The sequence below is a fragment of the Gambusia affinis genome, linkage group LG09 (assembly GCF_019740435.1).
Source record: "Gambusia affinis linkage group LG09, SWU_Gaff_1.0, whole genome shotgun sequence".
In the NCBI taxonomy this organism is placed as follows: Eukaryota; Metazoa; Chordata; class Actinopteri; order Cyprinodontiformes; family Poeciliidae; genus Gambusia; species Gambusia affinis.
In genome coordinates, this window is record NC_057876.1 from 10,536,828 (window position 1) to 10,561,981 (window position 25,154).

At 40.9% G+C, this 25,154-nt stretch overlaps 1 protein-coding gene across 6 annotated transcripts in view; it reads left to right on the top strand.

Annotated features, from left to right (window-relative positions):
- ablim3 (actin binding LIM protein family, member 3) overlaps window positions 1–24,208 on the top strand; it is a 45,006-nt gene extending 20,798 nt beyond the window's left edge. Inside the window, exons 4-23 of one of the 6 annotated variants that reach the window (XM_044127983.1) lie at window positions 4,301–4,416; window positions 7,539–7,665; window positions 7,808–7,901; window positions 12,450–12,537; window positions 12,635–12,693; window positions 12,788–12,859; window positions 14,040–14,201; window positions 15,153–15,182; window positions 15,321–15,447; window positions 16,112–16,207; window positions 16,496–16,546; window positions 18,990–19,124; window positions 19,268–19,338; window positions 19,532–19,700; window positions 21,741–21,770; window positions 22,083–22,138; window positions 22,275–22,341; window positions 22,439–22,449; window positions 22,552–22,632; window positions 23,544–24,208. In XM_044127983.1, coding sequence (XP_043983918.1) covers window positions 4,301–4,416; window positions 7,539–7,665; window positions 7,808–7,901; window positions 12,450–12,537; window positions 12,635–12,693; window positions 12,788–12,859; window positions 14,040–14,201; window positions 15,153–15,182; window positions 15,321–15,447; window positions 16,112–16,207; window positions 16,496–16,546; window positions 18,990–19,124; window positions 19,268–19,338; window positions 19,532–19,700; window positions 21,741–21,770; window positions 22,083–22,138; window positions 22,275–22,341; window positions 22,439–22,449; window positions 22,552–22,632; window positions 23,544–23,657 — 1,756 coding nt within the window. In that variant the 3' untranslated portion in view covers window positions 23,658–24,208. The remainder of the gene's footprint in view (window positions 1–4,300; window positions 4,417–7,538; window positions 7,666–7,807; window positions 7,902–12,449; window positions 12,538–12,634; window positions 12,694–12,787; window positions 12,860–14,039; window positions 14,202–15,152; window positions 15,183–15,320; window positions 15,448–16,111; window positions 16,208–16,495; window positions 16,547–18,989; window positions 19,125–19,267; window positions 19,339–19,531; window positions 19,701–21,740; window positions 21,771–22,082; window positions 22,139–22,274; window positions 22,342–22,438; window positions 22,450–22,551; window positions 22,633–23,543) is intronic. The other 5 variants (XM_044127984.1, XM_044127987.1, XM_044127988.1 and 2 more) reach the window with 5 other exon arrangements.
- The last annotated feature ends 946 nt before the right edge of the window (window positions 24,209–25,154 follow it).

Here is a 25,154-nt window from a genome sequence, read left to right on the forward strand (position 1 = left end):
TTACAACTTGGCATTTAAAACAGTTCAAATAATACCTGAACTCTGACTCCAAATCTCAAAGGAGGTTGGAAGGAGACCTCATGGATGAAGAGCAGGACACAAGAGCAGAGAGAGAAGATGGAAGTTCAAACCACCTTTTCATCAGTCATAACTGTCAAGGATTAGATCTATGTGAGAAAAACATTTGCCATGTTTTCATCATTTTCCTGCTTTAGTGTTCTGTGTCTGATCTGGAGGAATTCATCGGCTCCCTGAGACATAATAGAAGAACAGCGGATGTACTGTTGAGGCATTCAAAAGTAAATTTTCTTCTCTTTTGCCGTGGGTCAGGGGTTTGCATCTCATGACCAACCAGTCCTTCCTTTTGGAAATCAGGCAGTAGAAGGAGGGTGACTAATTTTAGAGGCTTTAATCATTAAAGCAAATTTCAAATACCAAATGACTTGAAAGCTTGAAATGTAGTTTGTTTTTTGTTTTTTTTTAGCTGTTACGTGATTCAGATTGAATCATTCGTGACGTGCAGTTAGATGAACCAAAAATAGGATGTTTCTTTCCTCTCCTAAACAAACAGTCGTCATCATGCTGGGGTTCTCGTGTCATACCACATAAAAGTATATTAAAACCTCAGCTTGCATTTCAGATTTGTAGCTCTCTGTCTTTCTCCCGACTCACATCAAACCACTCAAGTCTGTTTTGAGGCACGATAGGTTTCGTGTTAGGTGGTCTTCAGTTTCCTCCCTCCAGGCGACTGGTGTTTTCCTCTTGTCAGAGATCTGATAGACATTGCCCCTTGAGCCCGCCAGCTGTGGTCAAAGGAGCAACCACTGACAGTCAGTGGAGCAGCTCTGGTGGTGACAGGACGTGTTTGTGTCGCAAATGAGAACAGCGAACTGGAAGAGACAATGTCGAAGCCGCCGGGTCGACTTTTTTTTTTTCCCGCTGTTACTGTGCTCACCAACTCTACTCGCACCCTCCTCCGCTCCCTGTGATTATCCCCAGTATTCCTATCATTATGTTTTCACCTGCAACACTCCACTGCACCAAAAACTGCTTCTGTCCACCTTCACTATTGTGCTACTACTACTTTTCAGTGCTAACATTCTTCAGAAGCGCCAGTGATCAAAGCTACTTGGATCGTCTTAAAATACCAGAAATAACTTCCCTTTTTGTGGTCAAGGGAAAAACATGGGGGGAAAAAAAGTGCCCTCCATTAAATATGTAATAAGAGTAAATTTTTAAAGTGCTGAGAAAGGCTGACAAGGCAGGAGTGTCTTGAGGGAGCAAAAGTAACGCAGGTAAAGACAAGGTCATAGACGGACTTTTCTGCACCATCGCAGCAGAGTTAGTTCTTAAGCTTGAGTAGATACTGAGAAGTTTTCGGTGAAACGCTCAGACATGAGCCATGTCTGGACTGCGGTGATAGAGTAGATAAAAATAAAAGCCCAAGAAAGAGGCTGTAGGGATTAAAATCAGATGGTTGTAGTTTGACTTTAGCTTGTTGGTTTATGTCTGGAAGAATTGGACGTAGTTGTAATAACACAGACACGAATGTGGAACAAATTCATCCGGCTGGACTGATCTTAAACTAAATTTTAAAAAGATGAGCAAATATTATTTAAAGTTTTGTAACTGCTATAACCCTTGAGATACAAAGTTTGTGTACGGTCGTTTTGTTTGTTTTTTTGTTTTTTTTTCCTGTTTACCGAGGTCTTTGTTGAATAATTTGTGTTCTGGAATATCCCTGATGGTTCAGCTGCTCCCTTCGCTTGTTTGTTCCTTTCTGTTTAATGCATGAAAGTTTCCCATTTTAGAGTAGATGCAAAAAAGAACAGAAGGAGGAAGAAAAATGGAGGTGAATGCAAAGAAGTTCCAAAAAGAAAAACTCAACTATTGTGTACAATGGATGGTAGACTTTTGCCAGGCTTGCCTGTGAACATCTCCGCAAGCCCTGCAGGAGGCTTAAGCCTCCCTTTGGGGGCCTTGGCTTCGGCTCTTGGACTCGGCAGGGAAGTAAAACGATTACTGTCGTCTGTGTATTTTAAACAGCCTTCCTTAAGCCTTTTAGCTCCCCTTTCATTCTTTCATCCCATCCAGTCATAAAGAAATCAGAGAAACGTGTCTCCTTGTGCGGGAGAAGAAAGGGAGTTCAAACATGCAAGAGAAAAAGGATTTTATGGACCTTGTCTTGCTGTCATGTTGTTAGGCCCCGTACACATATACGTGTCTTTACGCTGATTTATTATGGCATAGCTTAGAGCAGACCTGGGCATTTTAAGGCCCGCGGGCCAGATATGGCCCGTTGGGCATGCCTGTCCGGCCCGCGTCCCCCCAGTCAAAACAAAACACCGTATTTTCGTGTGCATGCGACACAGCTGTCTTTTATTTTGAAAGGGCTTGACGCACCGTTTATGAATGCACGTACGTAAATGCTAACGCACAGCAACAGGTGATGCTAGCAGCCGAATACACGATCCCCACAAAATGTCATCTCACGGTAAAAAAAGAAAAGTTGATTCCGAATTCTGCATTTTTAACAAGGCATGGACAGCGAAATATTTCTTTATTGAAGTCAAAGGCAAGGCCGTGTGTTTAGTTTGTGGTGCGCAGGTGGCTGCGTTAAAGGAATATAATATCCACCGTCACTATGTGACCAAACAGAAGAGATACAAGAACTTTTCAGAGAAAGAGCACGTCACTGAGTCGTCTGTACTCGTAGCCAAGTTGCAAGCTCAACAAACACTTTTTACAAAACGCCTGGCATCTAGAGGAGCTGCAGTCAAGGCAAGTTTTGTCATATCCCACAAGATTGCTAGGAAGAGCAAACCTTTCTCTGACGGAGAGTATATTAAGCAGTGCTAATATTTCCTGAGAATAAAGACGCTTTTGAGAACATCTCCCTCTCCCGCCGCAAAGCGTAACGAGAAGGATTGAGGACATCGCGACGAACCTGGTGCTGCAACTGAAAGACAGCGTGAATGATTTTGAGTACCGGTATTTTCCCTGGCTTTGGATTAGAGCTGTGACATACGGGACACTGCCCAGCTGCTCATCTTCGCGCGGGATCAATGCAGAATTTAGCATCACGGAGGAGCTGGCAGGCATGCGGTCAATGAAAGGGACAACAACAGGGAGTGAGCTCTTAGTAGAGGTAAATGCGTGTCTGGAAAGCTTGGGTCTGAACTGGGACAAACTGGTGGGCGTGACAACAGATGGGTGTCCAAAACACACAGGAATAAAGTTGGTTTATTAAAGAGAATCCAGGACAAAGATACTTGAAGCTGTCTATTCCTTGTAGTATTTCAGTTTTGGTTCTTACAAGTTTTCAAGTCATTACAGTTTCATTTTGTAATTACATTTTGTAATAAGTTATTTTAATGTTACCTAAGTTTGTTCCTTTCTGTTTAATGCATGAAAGTTTCCCATTTTAGAGTAGATGCAAAAAGAACAGAAGGATGGAGGTGAATGCAAAGAAGTTCCAAAAAGAAAAACTCAACTATTGTGTGTACAATGGATGGTAGACTTTTGCCAGGCTTGTTGAATTTGCAGTTGATAATTATTAATTTGATAGTATTAATTCTCACTTCAGCCAAACCACAAATTAATTTTTATTAATATTTACTGAATATTCTTCTTAACAAAAGAATATGATTTAAATATTTTATTACAACAAGAGGTATGAGAAAATGAATAATGAGTCATCTGGTTGCCCTCCAACATATTTCAGATTTTTCATGCGGCCCCCTGAAGAAATTAATTGCCCACCCCTGGCTTAGAGCCATAAAGCAAACGGAGACGTAGTGGTAACAGATGTGTGGGGAGTGAGTAAAGCGGGGTAATCCAGACAGCTACTGTAGACTGTGCAAGGAACGGTTGTTTAGGATTAGCATGCGCTCCACGCAGTCCTCCCTAATAAGTTTTGTTCTCGGCGAGAGAACCAGCTTTCCTTTTTTTTTTTTTTTCCTGAAGCCCGTGGCAGCGTCACATTATCGCCTCTATAATCACAGAGAAGCCAGGTGCTCCCGTCACAATCAACCTCCTATTAACCCGTCGTCACAACTGTTTGCAAACGCATTTTCAGCTCCGCTAAAGACGCCAGGCTGTGTTCAGCATGGTGTCAGCTGCGTTATGGTCTTCCCGTCAGCGGCCGGCAATCATATGTGATCATGTCTGCTGTACTCAGTGATGTAAATGTTTAATACCTCTAAGCATATTATGCTTATTTAATCTATTTAATTTAATTATTTAATAAGCTGCTATTATATTTAACCTTAATCTTCACTTCTTCTCTCATTCCCCTCAGCAAACCCTTCCCGATCGGAGACAGGGTGACGTTCAGCGGAAAGGACTGCGTGTGCCAGCAGTGCTCCCACACACTTGTCAAGTCAAATGAGCCCATCAAGATCCACGGGCCGAGCCGTGAGTTGAGCGTCCGCCTTGCTCTGTCTGTTCCGTTTAGGCCCACCAGGCGCTGCAGTCTGCTCCATCCAAGCAACCCGGGTTTGAAAGATCCCCTTTTTTCTTTTTTTGTCTAATTTCGCTAATCGAGTTCCTGTCACATCACTCATCGGGCCTCTCCTGTTGATCTGGCAGCTTACAGTCATTCGACGAATGCAACATTTATTTAGTATTGCCGACGCTTGGCGAGCGGAGAAGCTTAGATCTTCGTTCCACACTCGTGCTCTGCAGCACTTGGACTGGCTCTTCCCTGTCCCTTCGAATTAGGAAAGGCTCGCAGTTTGCCTTGTTAGGCAAAAGGCAAGAAAGGGAATATTTAAGATCACACAATAGCGTGACAATCACTGATGATGAATTGTTTAAATGTGGCAGGCGGACGGCAGACTGCCTCTCACAGTTTGTGTAGTTTAAGCAGATGGTGAAGTAGGAATGGATACAGTGTCTTCCAGATTGCTCCACTTAGACAAACAAAAGGCAAACAGCTCCCCAGGTACAATGTTTATCACTCTGCGTTATGAGGGAACACTATGAGTGAGAAGTGCAAACAATAAAATGAACCACTTTGTTTTTTTTTTTTTAAATGGCTTGACTTTCATGAAAAAAGATAATATAACTTGCTTTGCACCAGGGTCGTTCAACTACACTTAAAAAATGCAAAGTGGTTGTTTTAGGAAGTGTTCCCTTTAAGAACTTCTTTTTTTTTTCCCCACCAGGGGGTCTTTTTGTGGGCTCTAGTGTCTCTTATATGACAGTAGGCTGACAGGAAAGGGGGAAGGAGAGGCGGGAAGACATGCAGCAAATGTCGTCGGGTCCGGGAATCGAACCCGCGATGGCTTAAGAGTTTCTGCCTGGATATGAGTTTTGATATACATGAAATTAGTCCTTGTTTCATCACAACATAAAACAAGATAGCAAAAATATGATTAAAAAAAAGTTTTTATGCAATTAGTATTGCAAATGTAGCTGATTTGGGAAACATATTCAATTAAAAAAAAGAGAGAATTTTTTTCAGAATAGCACCGTTTACAGTGAGGTTTAACAAACAAGTTTTTACCTGTAATACTGTATAAAGTCCCATATAGACCATTGTTTAATGACAAGTTGCGTAAAATTATCTATCGAAAGAATGAACAGAAGAAAACATTGCTCCATCAGGATGCGAAGTAGAAGTTTGTCCTGTAAATTGGATGTTAAATGTTTGTTCATTCATCACATCAAATAATTACACATGAACAGAATTAGCTTTATTAAGAGACAAAAAAGCGAACAGAAGACATTACAAACAGATTTCTCTTGTTGCTTTTCAGTCTTAATCTAGCATCGAGTTATTAACTTGATAGAAGTGAGAGTGGAGAGGCACACATCCTGTTTTTAAAAGTCATGTGGAAGTATATCTTCTATGAAAAGAAAAGAAAACATGGTAAGAACATAAAGAACTTAAAGTAATCACTTTAAGAACCTGGAGTCTCCCCTGCCAGATCAACAGGTGAGGCCCAATGAGTGATTTGACAGACACTCGATCAGTTAAATTAGGGAGAAAATTTTTTTTTAGCATCAATAGCTCAGTTAATTTCTTTTAGGATAGAGAATTACCAAGCCAGATGTACTTACTTTTCATTATTTTTCATTCCTAAGAACAGGTACATGAAGGTTCCTGTAGTTAGACCGAATCAAATCATGATATATATATATATACTTTATTTGTATAAAAGTTAAAAATACAGTTTATTTTTACTGCATGATGGTTTATGATACCCACATATTTAAAGTCCTTCATTGTCCCTGGCCTGTTGGGGAACTTTGTTTAATATCCTCCTCATTGTACACTCTGTATATTCTTTCCTGACCGTGCTATAAATTTAGCTTATTTTTATTTTTTTATTTATTTTTTTTATGGAGGTTTGCCTCCGAGTTAATTTAGCAACTGCAGTAAATCAGCAATAAATGCCAGGGCAGCCCTGTGCAGCATATGGGTATCCGTCCCAGCGTGATAATAGAAGAGTCGCCATGATTGACAGATGAGGTGTTGCTGTACTTATTTATGGAATGCTTCAGCTGTTGGCCAGAAAATGATTTGTTGCTGTTTTTACCTGTGCAGTTTGTAAGTCGTATAGTGAAACTGCTTTGTTTTCTGCATTGTGCTTCAATCAGAAAGAAAGTGTGCATGTGCAAAAATGTCTGTAGAAATGAACACTTTGAACCGTACAACTCTGTTTGTTGTTTCATTGAGTGTTTTTCCTCTAAATTTATATCTTTTAGAGCAGAAAATGTTGCTGTCAACACGGTCACTGGTCAGGGCCAATCAGGCTGAAAATCATCAGAATTCCTTGATTCAGCCATCCATAATTGTTGCAGGATTTAATTTACTTGGTAATGCAGAAGGTGTATAGTTGCTAAATGTAAAATGTTGTGTCCGCACTTCCAGAAAGACATCGAATTAACTCTGTACACTTTACAGCATGTGCTGTACACCGCAACAATTTTTGCCAATATAAAAGCCCGAGTGAGTAAAATTCAAAGTTTGGCTGATTGTTTGTAGGCTAAAAAGGCAGAGTCATGCAGTTCTTGGCGATGCGAGGACTTCTCTTCGAGGCAGTAGGCTGGGTCAGAAAAGGTTAAGCCGAGCAAAGTGTCTTCCAAATGGAAACAAATGGGAAGCACTGACCTCATTTCATTTTTGTAGCTGCGCAGCCATGCATCATTTGCAAGCTCTGAGCTGTCCCGTCTGTTTTCCTTACCCAGTCTGCAGTGGTCACACCTGCTGGGACAAACGCCTCGGGGCAATTAAATGACCAATATGCTTTAATGTGGGAGAATGTTGAAATGAAAAACAGGACACAAGAAGTGTTGAAAGAAAGTTGTTTTCACAGCTAAAGCTCGCTCACCTCCTCGTTGGGTTTGCGTACTTCTTCCTGATTGTAGATTCTATGTTGCATTGTGTTTTTGTGTCTGATATGATGTAAAACACTTTGAAATGCCTTGCTGCTGAAATGTGCTGTGCAAATAAAATTCGATTGATTGATTGATTCCTCAATGTTTTTGTCCCTGTTCATCTGTTTTGTCTCGTCTTCCTCTTTTTCCAGACTGTGCTGGGTGTGGAGCAGAAATCAAACAGGGTCAGTCTCTCCTGGCACTGGAGAAACAGTGGCACGTCAGCTGCTTCAGATGTCGGACGTGCAACATGGTTCTCACGGGGGAATACATCAGCAAGTGAGTGCGTAGAGACGGGGTGACGCGGCATTTTCAGCCGCTTCCTTCATATCCAGTTTCCCCTCTTAGGGCCAGAGCAGGACGGATTGTGCATTTCGGCCCAGAAAATGAAGAAGAGCCTTTTATGTTTTCTGTGTTGCAGGGATGGAGCGCCGTACTGTGAAGCGGATTACCACGCCCAGTACGGGGTGAAATGTGAAACGTGTTACAGATACATCAGCGGACGGGTTCTGGAGGTGAGATTGGAGCATAAAACTGATGCAAAAAAAGAAAGAAAGAATTGAAATCCAAACAGAGAGACTAAAGGTATTAACTTGGTGCAATCAGCACAGAGTTAAACAGCAGCATTTCATTCTCAGCTAGGACCAAGTTCCGCTGAGCTTTAGCGAGCGGGCGGTTAAAGATCAAGGGATGATAAATAGCTTAAAATAAATCAAATTCATTTCATCTGTCAGTATTTCTACACCCACCATTTTTGGAGGAGATAACAGGTCTACCTGCATAAACAGGAGGGACTAAAATGTTGCACTGAATTCTGCAAGAAGTGAAGAGGAAAATTGGAAGCTATAAAAAGATTTGAGGGGGAAAAAGGGAGGGGAAAACATGGCTGAAGGAGAGACAGACGTTGAGAGCAATTTCTGCTGTGATAAAAATCCCCATTTGTGCTTTTATGCCAAAGTAGGCAGCATTTGAAAGGAGGGCTGCAGTGGGAAATGAGCTCAGGGTGAATGGTAACAAATGGGCTTTGGAAAAAAATAACGAAAATAAGGTAAGAGAGAAACTATTACAATAGTGGAGGCAAAAATGATTAAAGTCATTATGTACGGGTGCTAATTAAATGTTTTGGAGGATTATTTTTTAACTTTCATGAAAACGTGTGGTTAGAACGAATTGTCAGACAAAAGGAAAACATACAAACACAAACACCTCGTCGTCCCTGTGGTCCCTTTCTTGTCAGAACTGCTGGTGTGAAGTGCTTTGTTCCTGACTGCCAGCCTCTCTGGGCTATTTATAGACATGAGGACATGTCTGCTTTTATCCGCAAGTCTCTCTCTTTTTTTTTTTCCCCTCCAATGCTCTGCAAAAGTACAGACACCTCTCGACCTTTTCATCATATTATTTTGGTCACTTTACACAAAATCTGTAATTGTGATTTTTGTGTGATAAACAGACACAATGTTGGTTGTCTGAGGTAGATGAGATACAACTTTCTAGCAAAACATTTTTGCAAATAAAATCTGGCAAGGCTGGTGTTTCACTTTTTTTTATTGTGATACCCATTTTAAAAAAAAGTATATGCAATCCTGTTTTGTTTCACCACTACAAATCTGTAAAGTTTGGCGTTCCCTCTTATTGATGAACTTAAATAAAAGAACTCAGCGAATTTGAATTAAATTTAGCATAAATGCTGCTGTCCTCTGTATCTCAGGGGCTTGTTAGCATTCAGATACAAACACGGTAACTGTGGAGGAGCTGCAGGGAGAATGTGTCAAAAAGACGGCTGGTCATAATTCGCTCCACAAAAGTGCTCTTTAAATAGGTGGAAGGAAGTCTCTTTTTGGCAGCTTGACACAATTCATCTGGGGCATGGGGAGGAAAGTGTTCAGGGTCAGAGTAGAACAGAATTGAACTTTTGGGCTACATTCAAAATATTGCTTTTGAAGGAAAACTAGCACCGCTGTTCACCCTGAACACTGCATGCATATGGTGAAAAGTTGTGGCAGCTGCATCGTGCTGTTTTTTTTTTTTTTTTTAGAATTGATGTAGAAGCTGTCAGAGTTGATGGGACGTGTTAGAAACCGTAAAGCACTTCGGACTAGAAATGTAATCTTTCCCTTTCACTTCATTGTGACTTTATCATTTAAAATCCCAATAAAATCAAGTAATGTAACAAAAAGGGGAGAAAACAGTGTTAAAGGTTATGAGAGCTTCTGCAAAGCATTGCAGGTTTTTGCCCCCTTTCCTTTGAAGCTGCATGTTAAACCTGGAGAACCTGGAGGAATTGCTCCTGGTCGATTGTATTTTTGCAGTAATAAATTTGTGAAAAATGAAACCAGAATAACCATACAAAAGACGATTGAGTCTAAAAGTTAAAGCTACATCGGTAAGTCTGATAAATTTATTCTAATGTTCTCGAATTTTCTTGACCCCTGTAATTAAGCATTTGTCTTCTTCCCTTCTGCACGCCGTAGACCCAGACTAATTGGTGTGTGTTAATGATTGTGCTTCGTCGGCAAAATATTGACCTGATATTGAGATCAACTTTTCAAAACCAGATGCCATGTATTTAAGGAGCAGTGTTTTTTTTTTATTTTAGTGGCGGCTTAGAGAGGGGGAGAGAGTAAGAAGCAGACAGGGGATTATTACATCGTTGCCTCTCAATAAATTCAGGAGGCTATAAATGCCCCTACTGAGAATAGGTGCATCATTAGAAACTGGTTGAACTGACACAGTTTCGCCGATGACGGCAAACACTCTGAAAACAGGACGTGGAAGTAATACACGTGTTCCCCTAGCCTTTCCTTTCATAGCAACCCAAGTGCCTAAAAAGCTTCAGCCCTGGTATTGAGACGCAACTTGTAGACAATTGGGAATCCAGCTTTACTCTGTTCCTGCAGATCACATAAAGCTATCTCCTCTAAAGAAACAGAAAAAAAAAATCTGTGTGGTATAAAATTACATAAAAGCTATACTCCCAGCACACACATGCGCACAGTTGTGTTATTGTGTCTTGTGGGAACTTTACATTGACATCCATTCATTTTCTGCAGCCTTACCCTAAAGATTTTCCGGCCCCCCTATGGATTACAATAACCCCCACCCAAAAAAAAAGAAGAAAAAATCAACTGGTGTTCAACCAGACATAAACCTACCTATACTCATATTTTGTTTTCAAATGCCATTGAAGTTTATTTCTCACTTCAGGTTGCAACAAAACACATTACAAACCATCTTTACAGTGAAACACTTTTGTGCAACAGTTTTTGTTGTTGTTTTTATTTCATCTATACCGCTTCCTGCACCCCAACTGCCCCAACCCTACCCCTAACCCTTAGATACCTAACCCCTAACACAAAAACAACAAGTCCCCTCAGGGGGACCAGGATTTGTCCCCACAACCCTACAATGTAGACAGAAATAGGTCCCCACAAGGATGTGAAAACTAGGTTCACACACTCGCCAACACACACACTAGCAGGTATAAATAGCATACTGGTACAGTGTGTGAGAGAAGACTGAGGTGAGAAGACGTGGCCACGCCTCAGTCATTGGCACTGCAGAAGCACATCTGGTCCATGAAGTCACCTTCACCTCCTACATGTGTATGTATATCGGTCCCCTTATCAAGGGGACCAATATTAAGGACCCTTGAGTCCTTAATCAAGGACTCAAGAGTCACATTATTGAGTCCTTGATTAAATCAGATGCTGTGTCCTGCAAAAATATTCATCACAAGCTTGAACTTTCTTTATTTTATTTATTTTTTTATCACAGATCAACACAAAGTAATTCATAAGTTTTTCACAATTATAAATCAAACTGTAGTGGTCTTATTTTATTCACTGCTTTTTAAGTATGAATAAAATAGGATGGATCTGACTTTGATAAAGTCAGATCCATCCAACTGACCTAACGAGTCAAACTGCTTGAGTCTAACTTAGATTCAATATAAATGCAGCTTTTTTCTGTAATTACCTCAAAAGTTTCTTGGAGAACATTAGTCAAAGCAAAGCTTTGAGAGGACCAGATAATATAAGTAGACAGGTTGGGTTATACAACCCAAGGTTTGGGCATCTCACAGAGGACTGTTCAATTCTTCAACCTAAAATGGAAAAACATGCACATGGTCTTAAGTGCATGTGTACTAAGACATGGCAGCCATCTAAACTGTGGGTTTGGGCAAGGTAAGCTGTGATCTAATGTAAACAGCCAAGAGGTCCATCATAACTTTGGAAAGATTGCAGATATCCTTAGATTAGCTTTGACTCCACAAGTTTACCCTTCATGGAAGAGTGGCTGAAGGGAAGCTATTGTTAAAAAAAAAATATTTATTTTATTTTGCACAGTGGGGCAGTTGCCTTGCAGCAAGAAGGTCCTGGGTTCGATTCCTGGCCCGAGGTCTTTCTGCATGGAGTTTGCATGTTCTCCCTGTGCATGGTGGGTTCTCTCCGGGTTCTCCGACTTCCTCTCACAGTCCAAAAACATGACTGTCAGGTTAATTGGTCTCTCTAAATTCTCCCTAGGTGTGAGTGTGTGTGTGAATGGTTGTGTGTCCTGTATGTCTCTGTGTTGCCCTGCAGCAGACTGGCGACCTGTCCAGGGTGAACCCCGCCTCTCGCCCGGGACGCAGCTGGAGATAGAAACCAGCAACCCTCCTGACCTCATTAGGAACAAGGGTGAACAGAAAATGGATGGATATGGATGGATGGATATTTGTATATACAACTCATTTACAGTTTTAAAAAATGCAACTTTAACTGCAGGGAAATGTTGTTTTATGAAATACTACTTGTCCATGGGAATTAAATTTGCTCCTTGGGTGTGACTGCAGCATGAAACAGCAAAAGGCTTTCCAGTAATTTGCTCCTTGGGTGTGACTGCAGCATGAAACAGCAAAAGGCTTTCCAGTAATGTCTCAGCACAATGAGGTCGCTGGAGGTCAGGTGACACACTTTGGGAAAACATATGGATACAATGTCCTGTTCCAGACGGTTCAACATCTTGTAGATTAACCCCTTAGTCTGTGAGGGTAATTTATGCTCAGTCACTCCTCTTTCTCTCAGGCAGGAGGGAAGCATTACCATCCGACATGTGCTCGATGTGCCCGCTGCAACACCATGTTCAAAGAAGGGGAAGAGATGTACCTGACAGGTGAGTCTCCAACTGCATCGGCACAAGAAGCCGGCATGCCCACTCAGAAATAACCAGTGTGGATGAACGCGCGGCCTGCTTTCCTCCTTGTCGTCAGGTTGTGAGGTGTGGCACCCGCTATGCAAGCAGGCTGCAAGGGCAGAGCGAAGACTCAGGGTGAGCTGGGGCTTTCACCGAAAAGCTTCGGATAGATAAAAATGTGACTTGACTTTGCGTCTTCATCTTTCTTTGATTGGTGTTTTCCTCACAGCACAGACGCCTGTCGGAGACCTCCATCTCACCGCCGGGATCCTCCATAGGTTCTCCCAGCAGAGTTATATGCGTAAGTTACCAATGAATCTACAGCTTCCAGTCACTATTCCACATACAAGCCATATTTAAGTTCATTTGCTACCCCAGAAACTGCATTCAACTATGAAAGTTGGATTTTTGAGCACTGAAGCACAAGGCCCCTTACTCCCTTGGCCTGTTCACCTGTCTGTGTCTTCCCTCATCTGATTATGGTTTAAGTGTCTTGTGAAGCTGCTTGTTGTTACAGTGGGAAACACAACACTTTTGATCACTTTGCTTGTTTTCTCATGTTTCTCTTGTTTTTTTTGTTGTTTTTTTTTGTTCTGCCATTTCACAATTATGTGCTACTTTCTGTTGGTGTATCACATTAAACCCTCATACAATGAGCTGGAATTTCAGGTTGTAATATAAGCAAATGACTCAAAGGGGTGTAGAAACTTTGGAAAGGCAATTTAAAACTCCCCTGAGTGTATAGATAAACGATCGCTAGTGTGAAGTTAAGTGGGGTTAACAAGTGAAATAGTAAGAACTTCCCCAGTCAATGAAGATGTATATTTAGTCATCTATGTAACATAGTGTGAAAGCAATTTATGATGTTTAATATGAGCTGAGTGCCTATGCAGAGGTGCAGAAAACAATAAATGTAACAGTTGTCACTGTGCAGAGCTCAGAGTTGGATCAGGTCCATGGTTTTAACAGCCATCAGCCAGCTACTTGGCACTCTGCTGAGTGTTGCTCTATATGACAGCTACATTTGCATGTCAGCGCTCGTCTGCATGCGTGCAGGGCTCGCTGCTCCCTGCCCTTCCTTACTCTGCTCCTCTCACATAATCAATGACCTTTCTGTTTAAGGTGATGGATGATGGAGAATCGCAGTGTAAGCAAGCGTGTCGTGCGTACTGTCTCCTCTCCCTCTCCCCTCCTCCCTCCTGCTTGTGACTGTCTGTGCTTCTCCGTTCTTATTTCCGACAAAAGCCCAGTTCCCTGTGGTCAACAGCTCGCAGCTCTGCCAAGCTCTGCTGTGTGCATGTGCTGTTTTTTCTTTTTTTTTTTTTTTTTGGCTTGTGCATGCTTGATCAGCTTTCGTTGCTCCTCGCTGCCACTGGAGCTCGCATCTTAACGTGTGACCATTCGTTGTCCATGTGGTTGACCGTCTTGTCTTGTTGCTGTTGTCTCTGTCTGTGGTCGGTGGGTGTGTGTCCTCTCTCCAGGCCAGAGTGGAGAATGAGATCTTTGATTATAAGGACCTTGCTGCCCTGCCAAAGGTCAAGGCCATATATGAGGTCCAGCAGCCAGATCTCATATCCTCCTCATACCAGCCATACCACAGATACACCTCTGATGAAAGGCTAGACACTTTCACCTATGGGGAGGTACTGCTGCCACACACTTGTTCTCTAATGAACCATTGTGTTGTTCCCATCTATTCTTCTGTTTAAAATGTTTAAAGATTTCTGCAAGTGGTTTAGATTAGTTTGTTTTTTTTTTGGCAAAAGATGACATTTTAATATTGCGACTATATTTATTGGGAAATGAATGACCACAAAATCAATTTATATGACTTCCTTCAATGCCAAATTCAGGTCAGGTAAGTTTAGCCATTGGAATGTACTGATACCATATCCCAGACTGATACTTTGTTAAAAACTGGGCAACTTTAAGGTGCAGAAAGAAATAGGGATTTTATTTCATCAGCGTTACATTGTCTACATTAGCAGTGTGATGGTGTCGAACCTGGTTCACTCATCAGTGATGTTCCAAATGCTGCAGGTTTTTTTTTTTTTTCCTGACAGTCACTGATTTTTTATGACCCAAAGTAAATCTTGTTTCAGATTAAAGCTAATCTGAAACAAGATTTGAAGCATTTTCAGAAGCATTTTCTTTCAATAAAAAGATCCTGGCCTGGCTGAAATGTGCTAAAGGTTTTTGGGAGAATTGTCTTACAATCTGGGAAAATTACATTTCACTTTCAAAAACTTTCCACAAATAACTTCTTCACTGCTCATCTGATTATGTTTTCATCTGAAGCAGAGGCCGAGAGGTTAGGCTAACAGCAGCATGTTTATAATGTGTTTTGATAAGACTTGTTGATAATTCATCTTGTAATATCTCTTTCTTTTTTATGAGATAGTATTTTAACCAAACTTTTTCTCGGTTTTGTGATCTTTGGTTTGCAGCAGCAAACACTTGGGTTTATAAGAAAACTGTTGAATTTTATTTAATACCTGTGTCTCAGGTATTAATACATGAGACACGCAGCATAATGTTCATTGAATTTACATTTGAGTCTAAAATGTTACTGTCTGTCTCCATTGGTTCCGCAGTCCCTTGGAAATCTCTCTCCGTATTCTCAGGTAAGCGTTTTTGGTTTGAATCCAAGTGGAAGAGCCGGTTCCAATAAGTAAACTGTTGTCAGAGTTTCTGTGGTTTGTTCTTCTTTACCCTTACGCCCCTATGAGCTGATACATAACTTAATTTATTTGTCACTGTAGGATTATGACCATCCGGATGCAAAGCAGCTCCAATGCCCCATTCCAGGTTATATTGACTCCCCGACTTACAGTCGTCAAGGCATGTCACCCATCATGCCTCGCTCTCCGCAGCACTTTGGCTACCCCGGTAAGAAAAGTAGTGTGTAACTCAAACTGTTTTCTTGTTTTTTTTACAATAAATATAATTAAAAATTTGGAGACTTACAGATGCTCCTCATTCAGCCTGACTGAGCTTGGGCAAAGAAAAACGGTCAAATTAGTCAGTCATGTTGGCCTGTCACATAAAATCCCTATAAATGCAGTGACGTTTATGGTTGGAAATTGATGAAACAAAAACAGCTCAAGGGTATGAATGTTTTATAGGAACTGTGTAGTTGCTAATACTGTGGAATTACGGAAAATGCCCATGTACTCCCTGTTGTCATAATTTTACCATCAACATGCCTTTTCAGTAGTTACAAAATCCCTAAATAATGCTAATGGCGACAGTATAGCTTACCTCCTGATAACAGAATGTTGCTATACTTGTTTGGCTGCTTCATTTGCTGGATTTGCTTCTTTGCTGACATTTCATGTTACTCTTACACTTGTGCAGTGGCACCGTTGATCCTGCAATTGGAAAGCTGTTCTGTAAACAAGCTCAATAGTACTTTACATTACACAAGTGGAAAAGTTATTCTTGCTCATTTGCAAATGTTAACAAATATCTGAGTACATTTCATTCGCATGTGTCAACACCCTTTCCTCATGCTCATGTCTCCTTTACTCTGACTGGCTGTGGCTGGCTACAGGCTCTGAGAGTGGCAGGAGTTCACCCTATTATGGCCAAGAGGGGCGATCGAGCACACCCACCACAAACCAGCCCCCTAAACATTTTCATGTTCCAGGTAGGCCTTCACATCTCCCCCCACTGCAGCCTCCACCACTCTCAACTTTTCTTTTCCTTTCTTTTCAGTGGATGCCATCAGTTGCAGTTTGCTAATGCCAAAGCATTCTGACTATTGTTGTCACTTGGGTGGCAAAATATGACCAAGTTGTGTCTCTTTGCAACAAATTCTTGTTCTTTAACTTCCCTCCCTTCTATCTTCCACCCCACAAACCCAATAGAAATTCACAGCCTCTCCCTTTGACGCTCCTCCACGTTTCACCTCTCCGTCTCCTGTTTCTCTCCTCAGCCACAGGGGATCCCAACATCTACAGGAAGCCGCCCATCTATAAGAGAACGGGTACAGTTTAGTTCAGTCCCGCCTCGGCCTACCCTCCCGTCCTGTCAGTTTAGTTGTGCCGTGGTCATGGTCTTCAGCTTCCCCCGGTGCTCCTCCTCGCCATCGTCGTAGCGATAACCTCGCTTTGCAGCAAGAATTCAGAAACGTACTTGCTGAGTTTGTTCTCAGAGCCAGGGGGAAAGGATCTGTGATGTCATCTGCATTTGTGGCAGTAGCTAAATGTGGAAGAGCTGTGTTTCATGTGCATGCCAGACACATTGTGATCCTACTTCTGCACACAGTCCATGACAAGTTCTCAATAGGAAAGTAAAGTGGAGAGGGAGATGAATGAAGGAAGGGTTTTGCTCAGGCGTGACAACCAGTTAGTCCTCCGAGAACAGAATGGAGCCAAACAGAAAACGGTGTAAAACCGAATTCGAAAAGCAACTTCTTTTGGCTCACGAGTCCGTTTGCTGTATTTCCCGGCCGACAGACATGTTGGCGATCCTAGCTGTGTGTCGTTTATCCAACTGGCACACTGGCGTAGTTAACACAAGATGCTTTTTAGCCATTTTTCACAAGTCATTAAACTCAAATGCTATTCCGCCGTCTGCTTAGCATGCTTCAGTGCATAATTAAAAGATTTGCTGTCCTCTCGTCACACTGCACTCCAAAAGGCTTCTTCAGCTGAGAGTCACAGGATCTGCAGACTGACGATGGTTTATCTCCACCCTTGTCCTGCATGCTTTTCTGTGCTGTGGGTTAGTGAGCGTGTCGGCCAGTGAATAGATGTCGTCTACCCCCTATGTTTCTCAGCTTGAAAGATTATTTCATCACTGGTCAAAATGTTGTCCTTGGAAGTAAGAATTTTTCGGAAATTTTTAACCCTTTACCTCGTGTCATGAATCCTAAGTGTCCTTTATGCCTGCTTAAGTGACGTTCATTATTTAATTCTTTAAATTATTTACACCTTAAATCTGATTTTTCTATTTTTTGGGAGGGTTTTTTGCATCAAGGCCAGTAATGAATGAATCATTTATCCAGCTTGCAACACACGATGAAAAAAAGCCGCGTGGAAAGCCTTCCCGGCTTTGTTCTCATCCGAGCAAAGCTGTCACATTCTCTCACCTCCCTCAGGGATGCTCCAATAATGTTTCCCTTTTCTTTTTGCCTTCTTTTTTTTTTATTGCATCCAATCACTTTTATTCACTTCCCTCCACCCTCTGCTCCACTTTGCGGTGCGGTGACCTTGCCTATGTAAGTATCCCCCTCCTCTGCTGTTTAACTCAAGTCTCAGTGGATGGATGATTTGTATGTGTGTGTGCCTGCGTGTCCGTTGGCGTTCAGTTGAGCCAAAAGTATTGAATGTGTCGTGAAGACGAGCGTGGCATCGTTTGTCATGCTCACAGGTATTCAGTGGGTCATAGATCGGGGGCTGGTGTGGCGAATGGCTGGCAGAATGAAGAGTGATCTATGTGGCATTACAGTGCACGTGTTATCGCCCATTTACATCCATCGACTTCGCTCGAGTGCAGAGTGTCATGGCATTGTGATGCTTGTAAAACGACCGTGTGCTTCGGGCTAAGCTGTAACTGAACCCACTTTAATCCGAATTCTTGTCCTGCCATTGGCTAAAAATATTGATCTCCGCTGACAGTGAAAACGCCACATATGACAACTGGGAAAATGTAGTGTAAAATTACGCTAGCTGTCTGCTTTTTGTTTATTTTTATTTTTGCCAGTAAAGCCATCTGTTTGAAAGTGATTTATGCTCAAATGCTGGAAAAGCTTTCCAGACTGAGAACAAGTTGAATAAAGCAATTTTTTTTTCTTTTATTCATTCATTCATAATTCAGTATAATCTCAGAGTGCATGAGCAAACTCACGTTTTTATTTGCAAAATGCCCAGAGCCACACATTTTAGCGTGTCTAAAAGTTGCTATGGAATAAAACAGTAATTTTTCTGTTTATATATAATTTTAATGTCCAAAACTTTTATTCAGTAATATGTGACCGTCTCTCTCGAACACCGTACTATTCTGGACAAGAAAAGCCTTTTCTGTTGGCCAACACAAGTGTAATGTGCAGAGTTTGACAAACGCTATTAGCACGTCAACTAGACTAAGATTTAGTCTTTCTGTTTCAAATTTCAAACACTCCCTTTGCATGTGGCACGAAACAAAGGCTGAATACGGAAGAGGACCTCATATCAATTGTTAACTACAGCAGAGCATCTCTTACCCTGTGGGCTTGTTTTCCTTGTACTGATTCAATTTACTTGAATGACAAGTTAGATTTTTCTCTAAATTGCAGTAAGACATTGTTTTAAAGTGATTTAGAGGTTTGTCATCATAATCTGACAAAGTATTAAGACTCATGCTGTTAAATGGTATTTAATGTTAGGTGATAGTTACATATATGAATGACTTTTAACTGTATGTATTTTTTTTTCTCTTTGTTCCAGACAATCATGTGGAATCAGCCACTAAAAGCAGAACAAGTGAGGATATCCTCCGATCCTCCAGCCTGTCCACCTACTCTCCAGAGCCATACACACAGTCGGAGTCGGACTACTACCCGTACACCAGCTCTCCGAGAGGTACCGAACTGTCAAGCTGCTTCTTATTCGTTATTTTATTTCATTATTTTCTTCACTCTCTCACTTTGTTGTTGCTGTTTTCTTTACTCTGAGCCACGTTTTCGTACACGGGAAATCTCTTTCATGTCATATCTCTCTCTCAGTCTACCGGGCGCCACGGCGACGCTTCTCGACGGGAGGAGATGAAGAGAGTTGGAGTCAGGGTCTTCAAAGAGTGAGAGCTCCACTATTTTCTCTCTCCCTTTCTTCAGAAAGTTATTAAAGTGACAGTTCTCCTCTGCAAAGAAGCAAAACAAAAAAAATTATGCCAAAAGTCACTTCTTGTATTTAAGGAGTTAAAAATCTTCCTTGTCTTCTCATTTTCTCCTGCCCCCGTTTTCTCCTCCTCTGCTCCCTTTCCTTTAAAGATTGGGAGTGGCATCGGACGGATGATCCTCAAGGAGGAGATGAAAGCGAGATCTGGTTCCTATGACAACGACCCCTGGGGCAGCGCGAGGAATTCTCGTTGCGGGAGCAAGGAAACGCTGAACACGACAGGCTACGGCACAACGGCGTACAACAACACCGTCAATGGCTGTGAGGACAACCCCGCCCTTCTCCCCCTGCACTCTGGCTCCTCTTCCGCTTTCTGCCTTAAAGTTCATGGTCTCTGGCCGCGCTTCTGTTCCCGCCTCGCCCCGGCCCATGCACAAAAACATTTCAACAACAGCGTTTTATGAGCTTGAAGCTAAATCTGTTTCCAGTGGGCTGTAGGTGGAGGGCAGCAAGGTTGTGACACAGAGTCATCGCTGGTGTAGGCGTTGAGGGGGGAGATAGAAGAGTAGCAAAGTAAGAATAGCTTGATTGTCTGAGCACAGCGTATGTTAAAATGCATGTACTATTATAGTACTAAATAAAAGCCTGCCTTCCAATTAGTTTTAAAAAAGCAGAAAAAACCCCCACTTAAAACAGGTGTGTCACACCTACTAAAATTTTAATTATTTTTCTTGACAAAAAGCACGCCAATATGTTAATTTGTGTGGCCACGCTACAAAGATCATCAGTGCAGGAAATCAATCCACAAACACAGTTATGGATTGCTTGTCGCCCACCACAGCCTCTGCTGTGAACACCTTTCGGCTCGGTATTATGAAACAACTGGAGTCTTGGATTCTCTGGAAGGTAACAAACATAAACCTGAGGGAACTTGGACACAACGGAGTCCATCCCTCTGGTTTCTAGATTCCTTCAGCAGGAATAAACAGCCAGACCACTGAGGTTGCTGGGTGGCCTTTAACTTCCTTTCTAATTTCTGTGTTGTGTTTTTAGCTTGAAATGTCTTAAAAGACATTTTGGGGGGGGACAGACTACAGACGATGTTGAGGAACTCAAGTTTAAAGACTGTAGAGGAGCTGTGCCAAGTAAAATTTAGTCTGTTCAAGTGGAGTAAAGTGAGAGCTTCATAATCACTGCAGTGCTTGCTTGAGTTCTAGTGAAAGTTGTTGAAAGGAATCAAAGTGCTCATGACCCCTGAGCATGAGCGTAACTATAGGGGTCACAACTAGAAGAGATTAGCAACATCTATCTGAATGGTACCAAAACTCGAGTGTTTTAATCCACACTTTTTTGTCACAAGTGTACTTTTCCTGTCATGGCGAATTCTAAGCAGGCTGCGCTCACCATGGAGGCCTTTTAAATCCTTCCACAGAGTACTGGTTTGTCGGGTCTCTCAGCCGCTCCACTCATCTAGCATTTCTACTGACTTCCTCTTCATTACTGCACAAATTACACAAAATAATATTCACTTTGAATACTGAAATTCAATCTGCAAACTTTGCCGTCACTACTTTCATCTTTGTAAGTGTTTCATTCCCTTCACTGTGTTTTGCATCAGCGCTTGTGTTTTGTTTTTGATGTACAAAATAATCACAAAATGGCAACTTCTGGCTGTGTTCTTGCTTTCCCCTGCCTCATATATATATATATATATATATATATATATATATATATATATATATATATATATATATATATATATATATATATATATATATATATATATATATATATATATATATATATATATATATATATATATATATATATATATATATATATATATATATATATATATATATATATATATATATATATATCAGGCCAGGAGCCGCCAGTAATATTGTACCACTTTCTGATACCAGTTTGCCTTTTGTACGACTGAAATGCTTTCTTCCCCCTTTTACACCATTTCACATAAACAAGTGTGCTCTCCATGGACTACTTTTTTAAAATCTCCATCTTTGTATTTATCACACTGTCTTGTATTCACAGCTGCCAGCCCCATGTCCTGTTTTATTTATGGGCACTAAGATCTCTCATTAAAGCTGTTTTCCACATGGGAGGGAAAACCACTGAACAGAGCATGGTGGAAAGAAGCAAAACTCCCCCAAAAATATTCAGCAATGTATCTATTTGTGTGTGCGTGTGAGTGTGTGTGTGTGTTGTTTCTATTACTCACTGAGCCTCTAAAGAGCTACATTTCATGGTCTTTTCTGAGCCTCTGACTAAACAGATACTTTTCCTTTCTGTCTTGCAATAGCTAAGATAGAATATAATTGTGTGATCTTTGTCCCACAGCACCAAGATCTCAGTACAGCGCTGATAGTGGTGAGTTTGTCTTCATTGTGTCAAAATGTGTTCAGTCTCTGCCAAACACTGTGACATACTTTAAGACGATAGCTTTCTCTTTATTGTTGTTGATACTTTGTTTGTTTCATAGCTGTTCAGCTCATGTTGGTTCATAAATAATTTCTACTCAATCAACCAAGCTTCAATTCCCACATCTGGAATTTGATCTTTTTTTCATTTTTTTTTTTTCATTATTATTGGTGGTGATCACCATCTCCTGGCCAAATCCAGCATTTAATTTATGTAAAATGCTTGAATTTATTAATTGTGTGTTTTTTGAACATTCTTTAGATTTTGGTTGCAAGTCAGCATCGCTGCCAGGATATAGGCGCAATGGTATTCAGCGGGTGAGATAAGCTTGCACTCCAAAGCTAATGTTAATCATCTATTTTCACCTATTTATACATTAATGAGGTGTTTTTCATGGGAATTCCCAAAAGCAATTATTTTTGTTAATCGCAATTTCCTTCCTTGCACCTGCAGCCTCAGAGCGCAGATTGCTACCAGTATCAGTATGACGACGGCAGCGAGGTCAACTGGGGAAGCAGAGGTAATTTTTATTGGACTTTATAACACCAAGCCTTTGTCAGATTGAAGCAATTAGCCCAAATCTTTAATCTCTTTAATCTGTTTCTCTTTACTTGCAGCTGAGTATAAGGTACAGTCAGAAAATTGTTTCCATTTTCTTTCATAAACATAATGGAAAAAGTTATTTGGCCGCATTTTCCTGAAATGATTAAATGAATTTCCTTCTCGGCAGGTTTATCCATATGAGTCACTCATTGTCACCACCAGAGGGCGGAATAAGCTGCCTAAAGACGTCGACAGAGCGAGACTGGAAGTAAGTAATTCTGGGAACGTAAAATTGAACTGGCCTGCAAAATTAAAAGTATAGTCTAATATTTTAAAGGGTGCAGTGAAATTAACAGATTAATGCATTATTATTATTTTTTTTTTCTTATTTGATTTTATCATTTGTATTCTAAATTAGTAAAAGTACGCCCCTCTTGCACATAAACGGAAAAGTAAAGCACAAAGTGGTCACACATTTCAACTTTGTCTCATTCATCCACGCCAAATTTTGGGGATTTTATAGGATTGAAAACCCAAAGTAATCCACGGTTGTGCTTCAAAAGTTTTTTTAGTTTTTCAAAGTTTTTTTTTTTTTTGTAGAACAGCTTGGCCATCTGGAAATGCAGACATGCAGCTGCAGCTTTTGGTGCATCCATCTATCAGCTTTCAGCATTGATTATAATGTTTTTATGAGCATAGGGTCATTTGGATGGATGAGTATCTTTGACTACCTCACAGACTGAACTTTTACTGGGTCATTGTAACACTTAGATATGCTTTGCTGTGAACAACTTAAATACATTTTTTGAGGGCTTCTCAGAATACTTGTGTATTTACTGCAATTAAATTCCAGAAATATGGACTCTATTTACTAATCGGGTGGCTTCAGAAGGCAATTTTGCCCAAGATTTTACTTTAGGGATATCAGATTAACTGAATACATATGCACAGCATCCTTCTCAGACTTTTATTGATAAAACTTTTCTATACTAACATACCATTTTGCTTCCACATCAAAATAGGCTCCATTTTGTGTTGGTCTAAAAATCTCAAAAAGTTCAAAGAAGTGTGATTACTTGTTGAATGCACATAGCTATAAGTAGTAGCAGAGTGAATATGCAGGAATTCCAGGTGTAAAAAGGATAAAATAACAATTTTTTTGTGTCTCTGTCGTCTTAGCGCCACCTGTCCCCAGAAGAGTTTGTCCAGGTGTTCGGCATGACCGTGGAGGATTTTGACCGGTTGGCTCTGTGGAAACGGAATGAGCTGAAGAAGCAGGCTCGGCTGTTCTAGTCACACCCGGGTGTGTGTTAAATACTGCCACACGTTGAGTCGCCCGGGACCATGAGACGGAGACGCTTCTTCTCTGTCCCACTGCCACGTCTGAAGAACTTCTTCAAGATCTCCTCACATGACAAACAAAAGCCAGAGTGGACGTCTGGTGACGGTGGTGGAAGGTCGCCGCGCAGAGACGGACTGGAACATGTTTGCCAGTGCAGCCATAGCTGTGTACTAGAGTGAAATGTAAGCAATAGAGACGTTCATGCTGTAGTGCTGTGTGTGTGTGTGTGTGTGTGTGTGTGTGTGTTTTTTTTTGTTTGTTTGTTTTTCCAAGTTGAGACTGTGCTCCCTTACACAGGACCGCGTCTGTGACCAGAGCTTCAGGATCAAAACACGATGTGGAGAAATTTGGCTTTGCCTTACTTGTTACGCTCTTTTAGTTACGACTGTGCAGCACCAGCAATCTGAAGGGGTAGAATGTAGATACGGTATATCATTTCTGACACTTTATAAGTGTGAATGATAGTAAAGGATGAGCGAGTGAGAGAGTACGTGTGAGCATACGCCTTTGGTTCAGAGTGCATTTTGTTGACATGTTACCAACTTTTTGTTGTCTCACACGAAACGGAGCATCTTCAGTTGACAGAGAACATCTGCAGTGGGCCAAACTTTTTTTCTTTTTTTTTTAATCTCTTTTTGTGACCTGCTTTAATTAGCGTGAGAATGAAAATCTGCAGCTTAGAAGATGCTGGCTGAATAATTAGAGGTTACCAGTAGTGCAGCTGTACTGGAACCGAAGAATGTGCACTTCAGTAGGAACAATGCAAAACTTCATTTCCAGAAAAGTGTGCAGTTTTCACACTTATAATAGAAATAGAAATCTTTTCACTGTTCTTTCAAACTACAATTTGAGACACAAGTACAAAGAGAATGTTTCTTGATATCTTCATCTTTGAGGGCCACAATTAAGCTTTTTTCCCCCTTTTTTTCAGATAAATATTAAGTGATGCAGTTATTTAAATAAAAATGCGAAAGATGTATTCAATAGTATGAAGAATGGATCAGTGTCATAGGCGTAAATAAATGTGGCACCTCATCAAAGCCTGTCCTCTCTTCTAAAATGTACACTAAATGTACAGTAAAACTGTCAGGCCAGGAGCCGCCAGTAGGGGAGGCTATTGTCCACCACGGTGGACAAAAGCTTCTTGATGGCACCACTGTTCACATTTTCTCAAATTTATCAGTAAAAGAGGTACTACAGATAGTTAACTTTGCACTTGTGCCAAATTAATGTCTCAAACAAAACATACCGGTTTTTGTTTTTGTTTTGTTTTTATGTTTTATAAAATAACGTTTTCTGGATTTGATGTTTGAGTTTACAAGTTATAAGAATGCTGTCCTCCTGTTCTTTCCTCTTTGCAATAGAATGATGATAGTTTAGGTTCTGCATTGTTTATAAACCTACATTCACTACTATTTATATTCTTTTAGAACGATAATAAAATAATT